Genomic DNA, 24,351 nt, shown 5'->3' with positions numbered 1-24,351 from the left:
AGGGAATGTCAAAAAAACAGTCAGATAGTTCAGTCAAACTTTAATAATATATTGAAAACCAGCGTTCTAACAACTCTGTCCCAAAATGTACGCAAATGTGCAATCACAAACATAGTAAAATTCAAAATGGTGTAGAGCAATAGCAACATAATGTTGCTCGAACGTTAATGTCACAACACACAAAATAAACATAGCGCTCACCTTCTGAAGTTATTCTTCATTCGTAAATCCTTCGAATTCTTCGTCTTCGGTGTCCGAATTGAAAAGTTGCGCAAGCGTGGGATCCAAAATGGCCGGTTCCGTCTCGTCGAAGTCATCGGAGTCAGTGTCGCTGTTGTTATCCAGTAGTTCTGTGAATCCTGCCTTCCGGAAAGCTCGGACCACAGTTGTGACCGAAATATCTGCCCAGGCATTTACGATCCACTGGCAAATGTTGGCGTATGTCGTCCGGCGCTGTCTGCCCGTCTTAGTGAAGGTGTGTTCGCCTTCGGAGCTGTGTGAAAAAAGCCACCCGGCCTCTTCGCGTAAACTTCCCTTAACCACTCGCTCATCTTTTCTTCATCCATCCATCCCTTCGAGTTAGCTTTTATGATGACGCCGGCTGGAAAGGTCTCTTTTGGCAAGGTCTTCCTTTTGAATATCACCATGGGTGGAAGTTAGCATGGCAAGCTAGAACCACAGTGAAGGATGACTTCTCATTCCCTGTGGTGCGAATATTCACCGTACGTGCTCCCGTTCCACAGTGCGGTTCACAGGAATATCAGTTGCTGTGAAATACGGTAGTAATCCGTGTGCGGATGGAGAGATTGCGTCTTTTTATGAACCGGATCCTTGTCGCTTAGTAGGAGCCATTTTGTGGTCTTTACAGATGTAAACAGGAAATGAAACGTACGGTGATATCCGCGCGTTTTTTCTTCTTCTTCCGGGGGCGGGTGGTTGCTTACAGTAGAAGAAGAAGCGCTTCCTGTTCTATGGGGGCGGGTGCTTTCCTTGGCGGTTGCTTGCGTAGAAGAAGAAGCGCTTCCTGTTCTACCGGGAAAAAAGATGGCGGCTGTTTACCGAAGTTGCGAGATCGAAACTTTATGAAAATGAATCGTTATAAGGTGCACTGTCAGCTTTTGAGAAAATGTGTGGTTTTTAGGTGCGCCTTATAGTGCGGAAAATACGGTATATAAGTCGCACTGGAGTATAAGTCATATTTTTTAGGCCGCGATTAGCTTTTTTAGTTTTCTTCATTTCAGTAAGAGTAGCTTTTCGCCAGTCCCTTACAAGTTTCTCGCTTACTCCAAACTTTCTTTCTGCTACTACTCACTACTTCCAGCTTGTAATCTGCAGTATATGATTTCCTTTTCCGTGCAATTTTTGTTCAGCCCTTCTCAGTTTTTATAAGTTACCGCCAATGTTGAAATGATCAATTTTCATAGGTACGGAAGTAGTAGCAGGTAGCATCTTTTTTTTTCCACAATGCACTTCTGCCATGACCCACAATGCACTTCTGCCATGACCTGCCCCCGCCAAATTTTTTTTGGTCGACGTGTGTGTGTGACGATTGCTGATATACGTCTAGTCTTTTACGTGAATGAGCTAAATACCGTATTTTTCAGACTATAAGTCGCAGTTTTTTTCATAGTTTGGCCGGGCTCCAGTGCGACTTATATATAACAGAGAGTTGAGTTGCATGTTATGAGTCTATGTCATATTAGTTTCACCATGTTAATCTAATTGCTAGAATAAACAAACCTTTGCACAATATTTAAATGTCTAGAGTTTGACCTGTAACTGTAACTGTGGAGCAAAAAGTGCACCAAAGCATATCCAATACATACATTATAGACCACAGAGAAGTCATCACAGGTTTCTAAACTTCAGTGTCAACCATGATCAATGACATAGTTCTAGATTAGCCATCTAAATTTTAACGTTTGTCTCAGCGCGCCTCAAAAATGACCGTGAACTGTATCCGTTGATTTTGGCAGGTGTCATCAGCGAGGTGACCATCACATACCTGAAACCGGAGACCGACTACGAAGTGAAGATGTCGGCCATCAATGGCAAAGGTGAAGGTGAAAGCTGCCCTGCCGAGTCCTTCAAGACGCTGCCAGTCCGTAAGTTCTTCACCTATTTTGGCTCGGTATTCTCATCAGTAATCTACTTGATAAACATTTGTCCTACCTTGTTTGACAAAGCCCACTATAACAGATTACATCAACAACATTGTCGTCATTGCCTGAAGTTAACAAGTTCCAACGCACACTTTTTAACTACACTCAATTTTGAGTGTGTACAATTATTGCATTACATTGGGGTCTCAATCAATGACATGAGCTCTGTGAACATGCTCATTCAAACAAACAGGAATTCATTTATTTAGCTTATAGCTCCCTCTGTTGGCAGGAGATGCACATTTCAGGTCCTCCTCCTTCAAGACTCCAAACATGTTCATGTTGTGTTACATCAAGGCGGTTATTTGCTCGGACAACTGATCCCTTTGTCTTTTTCTTTGTGTCCTAAGATGACCTTTTTGGGTTTTTCTCAGGAGAGACAGGTTTGTTCCGTTGTAAAAATGATAGACAACGTAGCTCATACACATTAGCATCATCTCTAATTGTAACTTTGGTAGACATGATGACCTGAGCATCATGTGTATGCAACCTGTAGGTGTAGTAGTCTAATTTCACCCACCATCCCCAAGAGTTATCCACATAGAATATTAGTGGGAACCAATTTGTTGTTTGTGAATGAATTGTCCTAACTGGCAGACTCATAAATCAAAGCAAATATTTGCATTTCAAAGGGCAGTTTTATGCTGTTTGTTTGGATTGACTCATCAGCAGTGGTTTCAGTTAGTAGACATCTTCCTTTTGTAATTTGTCCTATGTTGTTTGTGTTTGTTCTATTTTTCATGTCTGTTGTCTAAGGGTGTAACGGTACACAAAAATTTCGGTTCGGTACGTACCTCGGTTTAGAGCTCACGGTTCGGTTCATTTTCGGTACAGTACGAAAACAACAAAATATACATTTTCTGTTTATTTATTTACCAAAATTTGTAAACAATGGCTTTATCCTTTTAACGTTGGGAACACTATAATAATTCTGCCCCAAAAATAGAAATAGCTCTGTGTGTGTTCTGATTCAATTATTTAGTGTCTCTGGATCTTGTTTAAATCTCAGCTCAGATAATAGAGTTCTTGGAGAAAGGTTTTGGAGAGTAAAGCAGTACAGTCCATGTGCTGCGGTTAAAGGGGAACATTATCACAATTTCAGAAGGGTTAAAACCATTAAAAATCAGTTCCCAGTGGCTTATTATATTTTTCGAAGTTTTTTTCAAAATTTTACCCATCACGCAATATCCCTAAAAAAAGCTTCAAAGTGCCTGATTTTAACCATCGTTATATACACCCGTCCATTTTCCTGTGACGTCACATAGTGATGCCAACACAAACAAACATGGCGCATAGAACAGCAAGCTATAGCGACATTAGCTCGGATTCAGACTCGGATTTCAGCGGCTTAAGCGATTCAACAGATTACGCATGTATTGAAACGGATGGTTGTAGTGTGGAGGCAGGTAGCGAAAACGAAATTGAAGAAGAAACTGAAGCTATTGAGCCATATCGGCTTGAACCGTATGCAAGCGAAACCGAGGAAAACGACACGACAGCCAGCGACACGGGAGAAAGCCAGGACGAATTCGGCGATCGCCTTCTAACCAACGATTGGTATGGGTTTGTTTGGCATTAAAGGAAACTAACAACTCTGAACTAGGTTTACAGCATATGAAATACATTTGGCAACAACATGCACTTTGAGAGTGCAGACAGCCCAATTTTCATCAATTAATATATTCTGTAGACATACCCTCATCCGCACTCTTTTCCTGAAAGCTGATCTGTCCAGTGTTGGAGTTGATGTCAGCAGGCCAGGGAAGCTAGGGGGTTTAGCTCGCTCGTCTGCGGGAACAAACTGCCACCATTGCTTGCCGTGCTACCGAGGTCCTTTGTCCCTGAATTGCTCACACACTCCGGCAGATTGAATGGGGGTCTGGCGGCAGATTTCTTTGACTTTATCGTTGGAAATGCATCTGCTTTGAGTGTCGCAGGATATCCACACATTCTTGCCATCTCTGTCGTAGCATAGCTTTCGTCGGTAAAGTGTGCGGAACAAACGTCCAATTTCTTGCCACTTTCGCATCTTTGGGCCACTGGTGCAACTTGAATCCGTCCCTGTTCGTGTTGTTACACCCTCCGACAACACACCGACGAGGCATGATGTCTCCAAGGTACGGAAAACAGTCGAAAAAACGGAAAATAACAGAGCTGATTTGACTCGGTGTTTGAGAAAATGGCGGATTGCTTCCCGATGTGACGTCACATTGTGACGTCATCGCTCCGAGAGCGAATATTAGAAAGCGTTTAATTCGCCAAAATTCACCCATTTAGAGTTCGGAAATCGGTTAAAAAAATATATGGTCTTTTTTCTGCAACATCAAGGTATATATTGACGCTTACATAGGTCTGGTGATAATGTTCCCCTTTAATGGTGAAAATGTGTAGAGGGTTGGCTCGAGAGCCTCCTACCAGCCCAGACAGAACAGGTGGTGGGGTTCCTGGCTGGAATCTCCCAAGAACGATCCTTGGACTAGATGCTTTTTTTCCCTTAGCTCGCCATCATAAAGAGAAGCCTGGCCTGTGTAAGAACCGGGACCATCCTTATAAATCAATGTGTACACAAATCAAATATCTTCATTAAATAACACTAATTGCATTATAAAGTATTCAGAACAGGTTCTAGTTTTTTTCCTCGATATTGTACAATATAAATCAACATACATGTCAGAATCACAATAAAGTGCTAAAATAACCATTAGCAGCATAAATATGACCTTTACAATACTAAAGTGCTTATTATCAAACACATTCAATACACAATAGTTGTCATTGGTTCAAGTCATAAATCTTGCATATGGACGATTGAGAAATATGCCACAAAGACTGTTGCAATGAAACAATGGAAGAAAGACTAATATATTTTCATAACCATGGACTCGCCAACTCCGCTTCTACAGTCACACACAGCTTAAAGGCCTACTGAAATGATTTTTTTTTAAATTTAAACGGGGATAGCAGATCCATTCTATGTGTCATACTTGATCATTTCGCGATATTGCCATATTTTTGCTGAAAGGATTTAGTATAGAACAACGACGATAAAGTTCGCAACTTTTGGTCGCTGATAAAAAAAAAAGCCTTGCCTGTACCGGAAGTAGCGTGACGTCACAAGTTGAAAGTCTCCTCACATTTCCCCATTGTTTACACCAGCAGCGAGAGCGATTGGGACCGAGAAAGCGACGATTTCCCCATTAATTTGAGCCAGGATGAAAGATTCGTGGATGAGGAACGAGAGAGTGAAGTATTAGAGTGCAGTGCAGGATGCATCTTTTTTCGCTCTGACCGTAACTTAGGTACAAGGGCTCATTGGATTCCACACTCTCTCCTTTTTCTATTGCGGATCACGGATTTGTATTATAAACCACCTCGGATACTATATCCTCTTGAAAATGAGAGTCGAGAACGCGAAATGGACATTCACAGTGACTTTTAGCTCCACGACAATACATCGGTGAAGCACTTTAGCTACGGAGCTAACGTGATAGCATTGGGCTTAACTGCAGATAGAAACAAAAGAAATAAACCCCTGACTGGAAGGATAGAGAGAAAATCAACAATACTATTAAACCATGGACCTGTAACTACACGGTTAATGCTTTCCAGCCTGGCGAAGCTTAACAATGCTGTTGCTAACGACGCCATTGAATCTAACTTAGCTACGGACCTCGACAGAGCTATGATAAAAACATTAGCTCTCCACCTACGCCAACCCTCATCTGCTCATCAACACCGAAGCTCACCTGCGTTCCAGCGATCGACGGAGCGACGAAGGACTTCACCCGATCATCGATGCGGTCGGCGGCTAGCGTCGGATAGCGCGTCTGCTATCCAAGTCAAAGTCCTCCTGGTTGTGTTGCTGTAGCCAGACGCTAATACACCGATCGCATCTACAGCTTTCTTCTTTGCAGTCTCCATTGTTCATTAAACAAATTGCAACAGATTCACCAACACAGATGTCCAGAATACTGTGGAATTTTGCGATGAAAACTGAGCTTTTTGTATTGGATACAATGGCGTCCCAATACTTCCGTTTCAACCATCGACGTCACGCGCATACGTCATCATACCTAGACGTTTTCAACCGGAAGTTTATAAGTTAACTCGGCCGTATTAGCATGTGTTGCAATGTTAAAGGGGAACATTATCACAATTTCAGAAGGGTTAAAACCATTAAAAATCAGTTCCCAGTGGCTTATTTTATTTTTCGAAGTTTTTTTCAAAATTTTACCCATCACGCAATATCCCTAAAAAAAGCTTCAAAGTGCCTGATTTTAACCATCGTTATAAACACCCGTCCATTTTCCTGTGACGTCACATAGTGAAGCCAACACAGCTCGGATTCAGACTCGGATTTCAGTGGGTTAAGCGATTCAACAGATTACGCATGTATTGAAACGGATGGTTGTAGTGTGGAGGCAGGTAGCGAAAACGAAATTGAAGAAGAAACTGAAGCTATTGAGCCATATCGGTTTGAACCGTATGCAAGCGAAACCGACGAAAACGACACGACAGCCAGCGACACGGGAGAAAGCGAGGACGAATTCGGCGATCGCCTTCTAACCAACGATTGGTATGTGTTTGTTTGGCATTAAAGGAAACTAACAACTATGAACTAGGTTTACAGCATATGAAATACATTTGGCAACAACATGCACTTTGAGAGTGCAGACAGCCCAATTTTCATCAATTAATATATTCTGTAGACATACCCTCATCCGCGCTCTTTTCCTGAAAGCTGATCTGTCCAGTTTTGGAGTAGATGTCAGCAGGCCAGGGAAGCTAGGGTCGATAGGGGGTTTAGCTCGCTCGTCTGCGGGAACAAACTGCCGCCATTGCTTGCCGTGCTACCGAGGTCCTTTGTCCCTGAATTGCTCACACACTCCGGCAGATTCAATGGGGGTCTGGCGGCAGATTTCTTTGACTTTATCGTTGGAAATGCATCTGCTTTGAGTGTCGCAGGATATCCACACATTCTTGCCATCTCTGTCGTAGCATAGCTTTCGTCGGTAAAGTGTGCGGAACAAACGTCCAATTTCTTGCCACTTTCGCATCTTTGGGCCACTGGTGCAACTTGAATCCGTCCCTGTTCGTGTTGTTACACCCTCCGACAACACACCGACGAGGCATGATGTCTCCAAGGTACGGAAAACAGTGGAAAAAAACGGAAAATAACAGAGCTGATTTGACTCGGTGTTTGAGGAAATGGCGGATTGCTCCGAGAGCGAATAATAGAAAGGCATTTAATTCGCCAAAATTCACCCATTTAGAGTTCGGAAATCGGTTAAAAAAATATATGATCTTTTTTCTGCAACATCAAGGTATATATTGACGCTTACATAGGTCTGGTGATAATGTTCCCCTTTAAGATTTCATCATTGATATATAAACTATCAGACTGCGTGGTCGGTAGTAGTGGGTTTCAGTAGGTCTTTAATGACAAAGAATCCGGCGCTGGTAGTCGGCTCTATAAAGTTAACAAATAGGCATTTATTTAGAATCCCGTCAGCACAATATTTCGGGTGAAAACGAGAATAAAAACCTACCTCGAGCAGAAATACAATCTGTCTCCCCTCACGTCCTGTCTACTGGCCACTTCCTGCTACCGGCTTATAAGCACAGCTGATTGGACCGCGGTGGTCACGTGACGAGGACGTGACAAAGAGTAATACAGAATTCTCCTAATTCTCTCCGCTAAAGTATGTATTTGACACCTGCGTTACACCAGCATGCCGTGTGTTGTGCATTGTTTACACAACGTGCGCTACGCTACTTATGTCCGTCCGTGCAGTGCGCGACTTAATATGTTCGTGTGGAAACTCGTTCGGTACACCTCCGAACTGAACCTCCCGTACCGAAACGGTTCAATACAAACACACGTACCGTTACACCCTCACTCTTGTCCCTTTCCCCCCCCACTTTCAACCATTCATAAATGTGCAATTGATGTGACTGTTGTTCTGCTTGCATGGCACCATGACGACGCGCTGCGCTTTTCAGAAGGTAAACATCTAACGTTTCAGACGACCTATTGCTTTAACCGAAGAAGCCTGCTTATTAAACGCCACATTAATTGCTTATACGCGGACGCAAAGTTGGAGCGATTAATCAAGCGTGTAGGTGTCCGCCTCAGCAAGATTAATGAGAGCCAGAGCTGTTACCTTGGTGATGTATACCAGCATCACTTGAATTGTATTGAGAGGCAGCTACCTGTGGGATGCGCCCCTTATAAATCTAGTCTTTAGTGAAGCATGTTCCCTTTAACCGTTAGAGAACTATAATCAATAGCTCTTCCCTTCCTGCAAAACACTGCTTTTTTTTGCCGCAGTTTGCTCTGGTTCTCAATCATCAGCTTTTATTCTTTATGCTGAGCTAACCAACTCATTGCTTATCTGTACGGTTGCCTCACATTCACCTGCAGCTTACAGTACCGTAAATGCTCTAATCATAGCCGGCCTTTATTTGCATGAACCGCAAAGAGGACTGGAAGAAGGTGATAATTGGACAAAGACAACTCCTATACAACAACTTCATTTGGTTTTTTACTTTACAACTGACTTAGAGTGCACAAGAAAGTGGAAAGGAAGCAGTTGTCTCGGACCACATGGTGGTTTCTCAACAACAAAGCAGTAACCGGACCATCCATCCATCTTCTTCCACTTATCCGAGGTCGGGTCGCGGGGGCAGCAGCTTAAGCAGGGAAGCCCAGACTTCCCTCTCCCCAGCCACTTCGTCCAGCTCCTCCCGGGGGATCCCGAGGCGTTCCCAGGCCAGCCGGGAGACATAGTCTTCCCAGCGTGTCCTGGGTCTTCCCCGTGGCCTCCTACCGGTCGGACGTGCCCGAAACACCTTCCTAGGGAGGCGTTTGGGTGGCATCCTGACCAGATGCCCGAACCACCTCATCTGGCTCCTCTCCATGTGGAGGAGCAGCGGCTTTACTTTGAGCTCCCCCCGAATGACAGAGCTTCTCACCCTATCTCTAAGGGAGAGCCCCGCCACTCGGCGGAGGAAACTCATTTCGGCCGCTTGTACCCGTGATCTTGTCCTTTCGGTCATGACCCAAAGCTCATGACCATAGGTGAGGATGGGAACGTAGATCGACCGGTAAATCGAGAGCTTTGCCCTCCGGCTCAGCTCCTTCTTCACCACAACGGATCGATACAGCGTCCGCATTACTGAAGACGCCGCACCGATCCTCCTGTCGATCTCACGATCCACTCTTCCCCCACTCGTGAACAAGACTCCGAGGTACTTGAACTCCTCCACTTGGGGCAAGATCTCCTCCCCAACCCGGAGATGGCACTCCACCCTTTTCCGGGAGAGAACCATGGACTCGGACTTGGAGGTGCTGATTCCCATCCCAGTCGCTTCACACTCGGCTGCGAACCGATCCAGTGAGAGCTTAAGATCTTGGCCGGAGGAAGCCATCAGGACCACATCATCTGCAAATAGCAGAGACCTAATCCTGCAGCCACCAAACCAGATACCCTCAACGCCTTGACTGCGCCTAGAAATTCTGTCCATAAAGGTTATGAACAGAATCGGTGACAAAGGGCAGCCTTGGCGGAGTCCAACCCTCACTGGAAACGTGCCCGACTTACTGCCGGCAATGCGGACCAAGCTCATTGGACCAATGTAACCGGACCAATGTTGTATTAGCAGTTTGGCGAAAACTGCTCAGCTCGTATTGATACCGCCGATGGGTTCATTGTAAACAACAGCTCAACAGGTTTACCACGCATGGATTTCGCACCAACAGCTGAGTAGGGCAGGTAATGCACAAGTAGACCAAGCTGCTGGATGCTGACCTCTCGTGATACTTCAAATACTTCTACTAAATGCAAATGTTTTTAACCGGTGTTCTGGAAAGAAATTGCTGCCCAACACTACTCAATGCTAAAGGTTTCCTCTAACAAACTAAATATATATATAATACTTAAATATTGGACCAAAATTGGAAGAAAGGATTCCAGACCCAGTTTTAATTGAGGACTATAATGATACCATAGAGCGAAATCCCAACTCCATGTTCCTCAGTAACGTGACACAGGAGGAAATAGTTACAATCGTGAAAAAATGTAAATCTAAGACTTCAACTGATTGTAACGGAATTGATATGGAAACGATAAAAAAGGTTATTGAAGAGATCTCAGGACCATTAATGTATATTAGTAACCTATCATTTCAAACAAAATGAAAATAGCTAAAGTTGCACCAATTCACAAGACTGGCGACAAACATCAATTTACAAACTATAGACCTGTTTCTTTACTTCCACAATTTTCTAAAATCATTGAAAAACTGTTCAATAACAGATTAGAGAGTTTCATAAATAAAAATAGAATACTCGAAGAGAACCAATATGGATATAGAGCTAATTTTTCAACTTTGATGGCTTTAATTGAAATTACAGAAGAAATTACCAAAGCAATAGATAGTAAAAAAATGTGCGGCAGCAGTTTTTATGGATCTAACTAAAGCATTTGACACAATTAATCACAATATTTTAATCAAAAAACTAGAACTATATGGCATCAGAGGGTTAGTCTTAAACTGGATAAGAAGTTATCTAATGAACAGGAAACAATACGTGAAGCTAGGCGAACACACGTCTACAACGCTAAATATATCCTGTGGTGTACCTCAGGGATCAATACTAGGACCCAAATTATTCAATCTCTATATAAACGACATTTGTAAAGTTACAAAAGATTTAAAGTTAGTATTATTTGCGGATGATACAACAGCGTTTTGTTCAGGAGAGAACACACAGAAGATACTACAAATAATAACAGAAGAAATGAACAAATTAAAAAGATGGTTTGACAAAAACAGACTATTGTTGAATCTCAGTAAAACTAAAATAATGCTATTTGGTAACAGTAGAAGAGAAAGTCAAACACAAATACAAATAGACGGAATAGAAATTGAAAGAGTAAATGAAACCAAATTTCTAGGTATAACGATTGATGATAAATTGAACTGGAAATCTCACGTAAAAAATATACAACATAAAGTAGCAAGAAACACGTCAATAATGAATAAAGCAAAACATGTTCTAGACCAAAAATCACTTCATATTCTCTACTGCTCACTAGTGTTACATATCTGAGTTACTGTGCAGAAATATGGGGAAATAACTACAAAAGTACACTTCATTCATTGACGGTGTTACAAAAAACATCAGTTATAATAATACATAATGTTGGATATAGAGAACATACAAATCCTTTATTTATTGAATCAAAGATACTGAAATTCCACGACATAGTGAATTTGCAAACAGCTAAAATTATACACAAAGCAAACTATAACCTACAACCCAAGAATATACAACAATTCTTCTCAAAAAAAGAGGAGAAATATAATCTTAGAGAGAAATGTAATTTAAAACATTTGTATGCACGTACAACACTTAAGACCTTCAGTATATCAGTATGTGGAATTAAATGATGGAATGGATTAAGCAAAGCAATCAAACAAAGTACTAATATGATCCACTTCAAGAAACTCTTCAAACTTAAAGTGTTTACAAAGTACAAAGAAGAAGAACCATGATAAACATTCTGAATTTATTTCATCCATCCATTCTTTCATTCTCAAAATAATCTTACTTATCTTATCATATGAAATGTAACTTACTTCACCAATTATTATTTATTTACTTATTTTTATTGTGATTACTTATGGAGTATATTGTGAATAAATTGAGAACAGGAAGTGAACAAAAATTTTAGCAACTGTTATGTAAAAGAAAAGGGGTAGGATTAAATAAGCTCTGCTTCTTCCTACTCCTTTTCCAACATGTTGAAAAGAGAAACTGGAGATTGTGATGTATCATGTTGTATGCTTGCATGTTCGAAATAAACTCAAACTCAAACTCAAGTAAGAAAATGTAAATGGAGTATTGTTGGCGGTTTTTGGATAGTTATTTATTGGGTTTTATGGGCGGGATAGAGGACCTCCCATTGACTGTGTTGTAAGCGGACTTTTATTTACTTTTATTTATGAGTTAGAATGCATCGTCATGTCATGTCTTTCATATTAATTGTGAACAATAGACAAACTTTTTTTTTTTTAAAGTGGAGTTCCCCTTTAAGAGCAAAAAAAAAATCGGATTTGGTGTGGGGGGTCTTAGAAATTCTGGCAGTTATTTTCTTACGTAGACCACGCACCGAACGACTCTAAGACACTCTGCAGTTAACTAAATATACATGTCCGATAATATCGGACTGCCGATATTATCAGCCGATAAATGCTTTAAAATGTAATATCAGAAATTATCGGTATCGGTTTTAAAAAGTAAAATGTATGACTTTTTAAAACTCCGCTGTGTACACGGACGTAGGGAGAAGTACAGAGCGCCAATAAACCTTAAAGGCACTGCCTTTGCGTGCCGGCCCAATCACATAATATCGACGGCTTTTCACACACACAAGTGAATGCCATGCGTACTTGGTCAACAGCCATACAGGTCACACTGAGGGTGGCCGTATAAACAACTTTAACACTGTTACAAATATGCGCCACACTGTGAACCCACACCAAACAAGAATGACAAACACATTTCGGGAGAACATCCGCACCGTAACACAACATAAACACAACAGAACAAATACCCAGAACCCCTTGCAGCACTAACTCTTCTGGGATGCTACAATATACACCCCGCGCTACCCCGTTACCCCCCACCCACCTCAACTTCCTCATGTCCCAAATTCCAAGCTGCTGTTTTGAGGCATGTTAAAAAAAATAATGCACTTTGTGACTTCAATAATAAATATGGCAGTGCCATGTTGGCATTTCTTTCCATAACTTGAGTTGATTTATTTTGGAAAACCTTGTTACATTGTTTAATGCATCCAGCGGGGCATCACAACAAAATGAGGCATAATAATGTGTTAATTCCACGACTGTATATATCGGTATCGGTTGATATCGGAATCGGTAATTAAGAGTTGGACAATATCGGAATATCGGCAAAAAAGCCATTATCGGACATCTCTATATATATACTGTATACCGTATTTTTCGGAGTATAAGTCGCTCCGGAGTATAAGTCGCACCGGCCGAAAATGCATAATAAAGAAGGGAAAAAACATATATAAGTCGCACTGGAGTATAAGTCGCATTTTTTGGGGAAATGTATTTGATAAAAGCCAACACCAAGAATAGACATTTGAAAGGCAATTCAAAATAAATAAAGAATAGTGAACAACAGGCTGAATAAGTGTACGTTATATGAGGCATAAATAACCAACTGGTATGTTAACGTAACATATTATGGTAAGAGTCATTCAAATAACTATAACATATAGAACATGCTATACATTTACCAAACAATCTAATCGCTAAATCCCATGAAATCTTATACGTCTAGTCCCTTACATGAATGAGATAAATAATATTATTTGATATTTTACGCTAATGTGTTAATAATTTCACACATAAGTCGCTCCTGAGTATAAGTCGCACCCCCAAACTATGAAAAAAACTGCGACTTATAGTCCGAAAAATACGGTATACTGTTATACTATTTGATCTTGCATTGGTACTGTTTTTGACTACTACTTGTACTGATACCTCTACCATAACTACTGTAACTTATTGTCTTGTAATTAATGTACATCAGAGCTATTCAAATTGTTGTATTTTTTTGTATTTAGTGTATTAGATTCTGTACCTAGTGTTTGGATCCCACTGTACGCAATATCTGAAGAGCATGGAAAAAAATCTTTTCACTGTGGTGTACTCTGCATGTGACCAATACAACTTGAATAGGAGCATATTTGAGCATTTACGGTCAGTCAGGTAGTCTCATGCCCAAATCTGAATAGTCTAACCACAATGTACTGCATTCTGTCTTGTCCATTGCCTTCTGACCTTGATTATGTCGTCTCGACAAGGAAGTCGGTAAAGCATTTTTTTTAAAGGGGAACATTATCACAATTTCAGAAGGGTTAAAACCATTAAAAATCAGTTCCCAGTGGCTTATTATATTTTTCGAAGTTTTTTTCTAAATTTTACCCATCATGCAATATCCCTAAAAAAAGCTTCAAAGTGCCTGATTTTAACCATCGTTATAAACACCCGTCCATTTTTCCTGTGACGTCACATAGTGAAGCCAACACAAACAAACATGGCGGATAGAACAGCAAGCTATAGCGACATTAGCTCGGATTCAGACTCGGATTTCAGCGGCTTAAGCGATTCAACAGATTACGCATGTATTGAAACGGATGGTTGTAGTGTGGAGGCAGGTAGCGAAAACGAAATTGAAGAAGAAACTGAAGCTATTGAGCCATATCGGTTTGAACCGTATGCAAGCGAAACCGACGAAAACGACACGACAAAAGCGAGGACGAATTCGGCGATCGCCTTCTAACCAACGATCGGTATGTGTTTGTTTGGCATTAAAGGAAACTAACAACTATGAACTAGGTTTACAGCATATGAAATACATTTGGCAACAACATGCACTTTGAGAGTGCAGACAGCCCAATTTTCATCAATTAATATATTCTGTAGACATACCCTCATGTCAGCAGGCCAGGGTCGATATTCTTCTCTTGATCATCTTCGGTGGCATAAGGGACGGTGTGAGCCAAGACATCCAGGGGGTTTAGCTCGCTCGTCTGCGGGAACAAACTGCCGCCATTGCTTGCCGTGCTACCGAGGTCCTTTGTCCCTGAATTGCTCACACACTCCGGCAGAGTCAATGGGGGTCTGGCGGCAGATTTCTTTGACTTTATCGTTGGAAATGCATCTGCTTTGAGTGTCGCAGGATATCCACACATTCTTGCCATCTCTGTCGTAGCATAGCTTTCGTCGGTAAAGTGTGCGGAACAAACGTCCAATTTCTTGCCACTTTCGCATCTTTGGGCCACTGGTGCAACTTGAATCCGTCCCTGTTCGTGTTGTTACACCCTCCGACAACACACCGACGAGGCATGATGTCTCCAAGGTACGGAAAACAGTCGAAAAAACGGAAAATAACAGAGCTGATTTGACTATTAGAAAGGCGTTTAATTCGCCAAAATTCACCCATTTAGAGTTCGGAAATCGGTTAAAAAAATATATGGTCTTTTTTCTGCAACATCAAGGTATATATTGACGCTTACATAGGTCTGGTGATAATGTTCCCCTTTAATCAGGTTTGTTGCACACGTATGTCATCCAGTGCTAATTTGTTGTGCTGTAAACATTTCAGTCGATAAGATGGGGGGAAAAAACCCCTCTTCACTCTTGAGGCGTGGTATACAAGAATATCAGTCAGTAATTTGGAATCCGTTTGAGTGCCACTCGAGACTGATTCAGAGGAGCACGCGCTTGTGTGTCATTTGGTAATGAGTGTGACTCCACCATCTGGAGGCAAGCGACTGAGGAAGGGCCAGTGACCTGGAACGACGACAACAACAACAACAACGACGATAGAAGCTGCTTTTCAAGTCTGTTTTACCCAAACTTCTAAAGACGGACCGCTTCTCTCACCAAATAACCCATTTGAATGTTTAAAAAACCAACACAATGTGAATAACATCAGCATTCCTGCCTGCCTGCAGGGATTCCCAATCCTCCCAAGCTGGAAGCAGCGCTTCAGCCGATAGGTAATTCCTTGAAAGTCAGCTGGATCAAGCAGGACGACGGTGGACTGCCCATCTACCATTACCTCATCCGCTACAAACCAGTAAGTATTACGAGCCATTTATCACTAATCTCCCATTTCAGAAACTACTAAGGGTGTAACGGTACGTGTATTTGTATTGAACCGTTTCGGTACGGGGGTTTCGGTTCAATTCGGAGGTGTACCAAACGAGTTTCCACACGAACATATTAAGTAGCCGCCTCCACTTCCTTCTGTCTCTGTCAGTCCTCTACACAGCACCCAGCATTGTCCCGCCCACACAACCATCTGATTGGTTACAAACAGAGCGGTAACAGCCAATCAGCAGTGCGTATTCAGAGCGCATGTAGTCAGTGCTTAGTGTTTAGCAGGTAATCATCAGGCAGCGGACTCTCCCCAAATGATAATAAACACCTCCCAGTCAACTACTAGTAACATCACTATGAGCCCGTTGACCTTCTAGAAATATAAAAGGCAGCTCAGCTCGCTCGCAGTCCTGGCTTGAGGTGAAGGCTAATTCGCTTTTAGCGTAACGTTAGCTCATTTTGCGGTGTGTGTGTGTGTGTTACGGACAGCAAAGCCCTGTCTGTCTGTTATTTCACTTTACCTTTTTCTGTGTTGATTGAGCTGTGTTGAATCAACTATCTGTCTCTGATAGTTGATATAATAATGTCATCATTAAGCCTACATGAACTCCATGGTGTTCAGGGATGAATAGTCTCTCCTATTGCTATTGTACAATTTTTTCAGCTATAGTTACATTAAAAGGGCAGCACGGTGAGAGTCACCCAGCGGGGCATCACAACAAAATTAGGCATAATAATGTGTTAATTCCACGACTGTATATATTGATATTGGTATCGGTAATTAAGAGTTGGACTATATCGGAATATCGGATATCGGCAAAAAAGCCATTATCGGACATCTCTACACAATAACTTATATATGGAAACACTAGCAAGCAGTAGAGATTTTTGGTCTCGAACATATTTTGCTTTATTCATTGTACCGTATTTTCCGCACTATAAGGCGCACCTAAAAACCTCCAATTTTGTCAAAAGCTGACAGTGCGCCTTATAATCCGGTGCGCCTTATATATGGACCAATATTGAGCCACAACAGGTCTCGCAACTACGGGATGCATAAAGTAACCCCAGCCTCTACTGTAGCGTCTATTCTATGCGCCTTATAATGCGGTGCGCCTTATATATGAACACAGTTTTAAAATAGGCCATTCATTGAAGGTGCGCCTTATAATCCGGTGCGCCTTATATATGAACACCGTTTTAAAATAGGCCATTCATTGAAGGTGCACCTTATAATCCGGTGCGCCTTATATATGAACACAGTTTTGAGATAGACCATTGATTAAAGGTGCGCCTTATAATCCGGTTTTGCCTTATAGTGCGAAAAATACGGTACACATTTTTCTTTGCCACCTCATGTTGTATGTTTTTTATGAGATTTATCTGTTGTTAAATTATCCTCTCGCTAAACTCACTGTGTAACATGGTTCCATCTACACTTCTTAAACTTTACTAAGCACTTCATTCTTTTTTCGGGCAAGATCAGGACATCGCTATAATTTCTAGTACTGTCTTTTGAGAAAACATGTTGAAATAAAATGGTTGCTAAAACGCAAGGGGTGCACTCACTTTCGTGAGGCATTGTCCACTATATAGATTTCATTTATTATTGATTGTATGCCTTGTTGCGCCTTAGATTCAGTCGACGCAGTGGAAACCGGAAATCCGGATGCCCAACGACAGCGACTATGTGGTTCTAAGGGGACTGGAGTGGGACACGGAGTACAACGTCAACGTGGTGGCAGAGAACCAGAAGGGCAAGTCGCCGCCGGCGAGCATGTCCGTCAAGACGTCCACTCAGCCAGCAGTCATCCCAGGTACATAAACCACACACACCCCCCCGCTCACAAGCTCTGCTTCTCACGCTGCAACTAATGAACACCAGGAAAAATTGAGGAGCTCCACTCAAAAGCTCACCTTCTATTTTTTGCTGTAAAAGTTAAAGGGGAACATTATCACAATTTCAGAATGGTTAAAACCATTAAAAATCAGTTCCCAGTGGCTTATTATATTTTTCGAAGTTTTTTTCAAAATTTTACCCATCACGCAACATCCCTAAAAAAAGCTTCAAAGTGCCTGATTTTAACCATCGTTATATACACCCGTCCATTTTCCTGTGACGTCACACAGTGATGCCAATACAAAAAAACAGCAAGGTATAGCGACATTAGCTCGGATTCAGACTCGGATTTCAGCGGCTTAAGCGATTCAACAGATTACGCATGTATTGAAACGGATGGTTGTAGTGTGGAGGCAGGTAGCGAAAACGAAATTGAAGAAGAAACTGAAGCTATTGAGCCATATCGGTTTGAACCGTATGCAAGCGAAACCGACGAAAACGACACGACAGCCAGCGACACGGGAGAAAGCGAGGACGAATTCGGTGATCGCCTTCTAACCAACGATTGGTATGTGTTTGTTTGGCATTAAAGGAAACTAACAACTATGAACTAGGTTTACAGCATATGAAATACATTTGGCAACAACATGCACTTTGAGAGTGCAGACAGCCCAATTTTCATCAATTAATATATTCTGTAGACATACCCTCATCCGCGCTCTTTTCCTGAAAGCTGATCTGTCCAGTTTTGGAGTTGATGTCAGCAGGCCAGGGAAGCTAGGGTCGATATTCTTCTCTTGATCATCTTCGGTGGCATAAGGGACGGTGTGAGCCAAGACATCCAGGGGGTTTAGCTCGCTCGTCTGCGGGAACAAACTGCCGCCATTGCTTGCCGTGCTACCGAGGTCCTTTGTCCCTGAATTGCTCACAGATTCAATGGGGGTCCGGCGGCAGATTTCTTTGACTTTATCGTTGGAAATGCATCTGCTTTGAGTGTCGCAGGATATCCACACATTCTTGCCATCTCTGTCGTAGCATAGCTTTCGTCGGTAAAGTGTGCGGAACAAACGTCCAATTTCTTGCCACTTTCGCATCTTTGGGCCACTGGTGCAACTTGAATCCGTCCCTGTTCGTGTTGTTACACCCTCCGACAACACACCGACGAGGCATGATGTCTCCAAGGTACGGAAAACAGTCGGAAAAACGGAAAATAACAGAGCTGATTTGACTCGGTGTTTGAGAAAATGGCGGATTGCTTTGAGAGCGAATATTAGAAAGGCGTTTAATTCGCCAAAATTCACCCATTTAGAGTTCGGAAATCGGTGAAAAAATATATATGGTCTTTTTTCTGCAACATCAAGGTATATATTGACGCTTACATAGGTCTGGTGATAATGTTCCCCTTTAAATGACATCTCAATGAATTTTGACTGGACATTGTTGAGCTGAAAATTCTTTCCTGGCTGAATAGTCAGACTTCACGGTCTCGCTCAATGAGCTCGAGTCTGCTCCTGCAAAAAAAAAACTGGGCCAGGCAACTTTTTCTACCGAAGCAGAAATATTTCCCTCTGAATTATTGTCATTTTCCTCAGTCTAACGTTTGAATAAGTGAAGTGTGCAAATAGTTCTCCACTAACCCTAAGGCTGTACCTCTATGCCACCGTGTCCTCTCACTTTGACTACCTAATTCAGCTTCTCATTTCAAGCATTCACACACCTTCACCCCTTTCTCTTCAATACGTTGTTTTCTCCTTTATTTTGAATTTCACCTTTGTGTTTTCAGGCGACATATTTTCACTTCTCTCTTCTTGTTTTCTCCCATCCCCTTCTCTTTTCATTCCTCCCTTTTTTTTCCCCCCCCAACGTTCCCGTGCTGTGGCCCCGGTTCTGGACATTGTGTGTCGGGCGTTGTGCCGCATCCAGCCACTCAGGGCTGTTCACCCATGACGTGCTGTGTGGCATCACTCATACTGTCTGCCATCACTGCATTCCTGCTCTCATAGTCCGGTGGGCCCGCTAACAGGAGCTTTGCCACTCCTACACGCCTTCACTTCTTAAAAGCAGACAGTGACAAATGCGTGGGGGAAAATAAGGAGCAATGAACAGCTTTTTTTTTTGCAACAGAACTGAACCAAAAGCAGTGGAATAAACCCCCCCCCCCCAAGCCTCACAGACTGACATAAATGCAGCAACAAACTAGAGTCTGGTCCCATTCTACAGATATAGATATTTTTATGCTTTATTGTGTACTGAAGTGTAGGGATGATGTTTGATAAGAAAATTATTGAATCCTCTTATCGAACCGATTCCTTATCGAATCCAGATAGGTTGTTGTATATGGGAAAAAAAACACAATATTTGGTTTAACAAAAGCTCACTTTTATTTTATAAGAAAAAATTAAAAAAACTAAATATTGACTGTTGTTACCCAAAGTATATTAAGTGGGGTTTTTCAGAAAAACAAATATATACAGTAACACAAAAACAACCTGTCTCTGTGATCACTATAGGTGTATAAATAATAATATAGTGTTAAATAAAATCAGTCCCTTGGGCACAAAACTGAAAATAACACAGCTCTCCAAAAAAGTGCACTTCTGCTGCTATTGGAACATACTAACTACACACACAGGCAGACAGCTAACAAACAATCCAAGACGTCTAATAAAGTTCCAAAGCAGATTAATCCATTTAGGCTCTTTATTGTTGTTGATCTTGCTTTGTCTTTTCCTATCTTTACTTTTGTCTTGCACTGGACTGTTATTTATTTTATTTTTTTTTCAACTGAAATATATAAACTGAAACAAATGTATAAGCTATGTGATCCAATTAACATACTGAAATGTAAATACACAATATGCAAATATTAGCTTCACACAAATATACAGTACTATCATCAAACAAATACTTCTGAGCGTTGATTTCGATGGTGGAAATCATACTTGCCAACCTTGAGACCTCCGATTTCGGGAGGTGGGGAGTGGGGGTGGGACGGGGGCGTGGCTAAAAGGGTAGGAGTATATTTACAGCTAGAATTCACCAAGTCAAGTATTTCATATATATATATATATATATATATATATATATATATATATATATATATATATATATATATATATATATATATATAAAATAAATACTTGAATTTCAGTGTTCATTTATTTACACATATATACACACATAACACTCATCTACTCATTGTTGAGTTAAGGGTTGAATTGTCCATCCTTGTTCTATTCTCTGTCACTATTTTTCGAACCATGCTGAACACCCTCTCTGATGATGCATTGCTGTGTGGCACGCACAAAAGTGCTTTCATCAAATGCACTAGATGGCAGTATTGTCCTATTTAAGAGTGTCACAACATTGCTGTTTACGGCAGACGAACTGCTTTACGGTATACAAAAAAGTGACTGTTGTTGTTGTGTGTTGTTGCCATGCTGGGAGGACGTTAATGAAACTGCCTAACAATAAACCCACATAAGAAACCAAGAACTCGCCCTCCATCATTCTATAGTTATAACGTGATTGGGCAGGTACGCTTTTTTATATTGTGGAGGACCTGAGTCCGCCTGAATTTCGGGAGATTTTCGGGAGAAAATTTGTCCCGGGAGGTTTTCGGGAGAGGCGCTGAATTTCGGGAGTCTCCCGGAAAATCCGGGAGGGTTGGCAAGTATGGTGGAAATACACGACAGGCAGCCATTTTAAGTCCTCAAAACATCCATTTTCTACCGCTTATTCCCTTTGGGGTCGCGGGGGGCGCTGGAGCCTATCTCAGCTACAATCGGGCGGAAGGCGGGGTACACCCTGGACAAGTCGCCACCTCATCGCAGGGCCAACACAGATAGACAGACAACATTCACACTCACATCCACACACTAGGGCCAATTTAGTGTTGCCAATCAACTTATCCCCAGGTGCATGTCTTTGAAACAGTGCACAAAAATTGTTTTTTCAATAAACATCTTAGTATCATACTTAACCACTTTCCACCTTAATATTGAGTTACATAAACAAGTTAAACAGTTTACTTACAGACTTATCTTTTCCAAGGCTTGTAGGAGCTAACACAACTTGTCTACTTCTCAATTGTCTCATGAACTGAACTGACGTCGTCAACCCGGAAGTGCCCAAACTATTGACGCGTAGTATTTTCATATCGCCACAAGGTGTCAGTAAGAGTCTACAATCAAATGGGCATAACATTGCCCATTTGGGATTGGTTCCCAGGGATTCGAATAAAGAACCAACTCTTTTTCTTTACTATAGTGGCCTCGATAATGGGAACCGGTTCTCAAAAAGGGATTCGAGTCCATGGAATCGGTTCTTTTCTTATCGAACAACCGGGAGAATCGGTTTCGAACATCATCCCTACTGAAGTGTGTGTATTATTATTACATAAAGACCAACACTAGCTAACTTTTATGTCACAAATATTAACAGAAAAGATGCTACTTGCATTGGAATAGTTTGCATACTTTGTGCAACTTGATTTTTTTTTTTACTATCAATTTCTCATGCATGTCAAATAATGTTTTTTTACTATTCTAATTGACGGGTGCTTTTTCCACAGAGCTGCACATTCTCCACCTGCAGATTCTGTCCGATCATAATAAGTGTCATTTATCTATAGACAATAGTTTACATATCTGTTCATAATACATATCGTAAGCTTGGGCTTTCTCTGACATCTAATAGCAAATAAATAGCCATGTATGGTAAGCAGTTGTGCATCCATCCTTTCACTTATACACGGAGAGAAGGTGAGTGTTTTTTTTTATATTTGCCGAGCTATTTGTAGTCGTAGTCCTGTTTTAGTCGGCAGTTTGCGGACTAAACTGTGATGTGTCTGTGGCAGACTTGGATGAGGACGCGAGGTTTCCCGTGGGCATCGTGCTGTGGGCGGGGATCCTGGTGGTGGCGTTTGTGCTCCTGCTTCTGGCCGTAGACGTGACCTGCTACTTTGTCAACAAATGCGGCCTCATCATGTGCCTGTGTGGCAAGTCGGGCTCCGGGACCAAAGGCAAAGACTTGGAGGAGGGAAAGGCCGCCTTCATGTAAGGAATTAACAAATGCAATGAAAATCTGCTTTAAAGGGTCACATGAAGGCCAGATGTTCTAGCACAGTGGTTCTCAAATGGGGGTACTTGAAGGTATGCCAAGGGGTACGTGAGATTTTTTTTTAAATATTCTAAAAATAGTAACAATTAAAAAATCCTTTATAAATATAAATAAAAAACTAGGGATGTCCGATAATGGCTTTTTGCCGATATCCCGATATTGTCCACTCTTTAATTACCTATATCAACCGATATATACAGTCGTGGAATTAAAACATTATTATGCCTAATTTGGACAACCAGGTATGGTGAAGATAAGGCACTTTTTAAATTTTTTTATAAAATGAGATAAATAAATTAAAATTTTCTTGAATAAAAAAGAAAGTAAAACAATATAAAAACAGTTACATAGAAACTAGTAATGAATGAAAATGAGTAAAATTAACTGTTAAAGGTTAGTACTATTAGTGGACCAGCAGCACGCACAATCATGCGTGCTTACGGACTGTATCCCTTGCAGACTGCAGTGACGTGCGGTGAGGTTGATGGCTGGTGAGGCACTGACTTCATCACAGTCAGATTTACAAACATATGAACCCTAAAGAGTATCTTATTCACCATTTGATTGGCAGCAGTTAACGGGTTATGTTTAAAAGCTCATACCAGCATTCTTCCCTGCTTGGCACTCAGCATCAAGGGTTGGAATTGGGGGTTAAATCACCAACAATGATTCCCAGGCGCGGCGCCGCTGCTGCCCACTGCTCCCCTCACCTCCCAGGGGGTGATCAAGGGGATGGGTCAAATGCAGACGACAAATTTCATTACACCTAGTGTGTGTGTGACAATCATTGGTACTTTAACTTAACTTTAACTTTACACATACAAACTATAGCACACAAAAAAGCACATTTAATAAAAAAAACGTTATTATGGTCTTACCTTTACTTAGAAATTAAGTCCATGCGCCGCAACTAAAGCCCTCACTTAAACTTTCTACGTGCAAGATTGAATCTATTCAAAAAAGTGTAACCGAGGGTTTATAAATGTCGCCTATACTGTATGAAACTACAAAATAACAAACACGGAGGCTCCAGTTTACACGAGGACCACTTTATTTACCTTCTTTCAAAAACCTCCGCAACGTGACATCACTTCCGCTCTTAGGGCCTTCAAAATAAGAGCTCAAGGCATATACTGTATAACAGCGCATAACAGGAACTTAACATCACAAAGAGGAAAGCCCATGAAAATAGGTTACAAAAGTTATTTAATAAGAAGCCAAAAAGTGCAAAAACAATAATGTTCGTGTTGGAGGAGTTGTGAATTAAGTACACCTGCAGTCTGCAGGTGTACTTAATGTTGTGTCCCTGCAGTCATTCACAACTCCTCCAACACGAACATTATTGTTTTTGCACTTTTTGGCTTCTTATGAAATAACTTTTTTAAATACATTCAATCTTGCACGTGGAAAGTTTAAGTGTGGGCTTTAGTTGATATAACAATTCTACGGCGGGGGTGCAGGAGGCGGGGCTACTGGAGCCTCATCCAGTGCGTCTTTTGCAGCCGTTTTATGATC

The 24,351-nt window shown here is 41.5% G+C and overlaps 1 protein-coding gene across 8 annotated transcripts in view; it reads left to right on the top strand.

The window, feature by feature from the left end:
• The window catches only part of ncam1b (neural cell adhesion molecule 1b), a 354,414-nt gene that overhangs the window by 307,483 nt on the left and 22,580 nt on the right, over window positions 1–24,351 (top strand). For 6 of the 8 annotated variants that reach the window (XM_061973163.1, XM_061973161.1, XM_061973162.1 and 3 more), the window contains 4 exons: window positions 1,977–2,105; window positions 15,728–15,852; window positions 17,512–17,692; window positions 22,574–22,772. In XM_061973163.1, coding sequence (XP_061829147.1) covers window positions 1,977–2,105; window positions 15,728–15,852; window positions 17,512–17,692; window positions 22,574–22,772 — 634 coding nt within the window. Of the gene's footprint in view, window positions 1–1,976; window positions 2,106–15,727; window positions 15,853–17,511; window positions 17,693–19,638; window positions 19,992–22,573; window positions 22,773–24,351 lie in introns of those variants that run through there. The other 2 variants (XM_061973168.1, XM_061973167.1) reach the window with 1 other exon arrangement.

The sequence above is a fragment of the Nerophis lumbriciformis genome, linkage group LG17, assembly GCF_033978685.3.
Source record: "Nerophis lumbriciformis linkage group LG17, RoL_Nlum_v2.1, whole genome shotgun sequence".
Taxonomy (NCBI): domain Eukaryota; kingdom Metazoa; phylum Chordata; class Actinopteri; order Syngnathiformes; family Syngnathidae; genus Nerophis; species Nerophis lumbriciformis.
The sequence above is the reverse complement of the archived record's forward strand: the minus strand, read 5'-3'. Positions and strand labels throughout refer to the sequence as shown.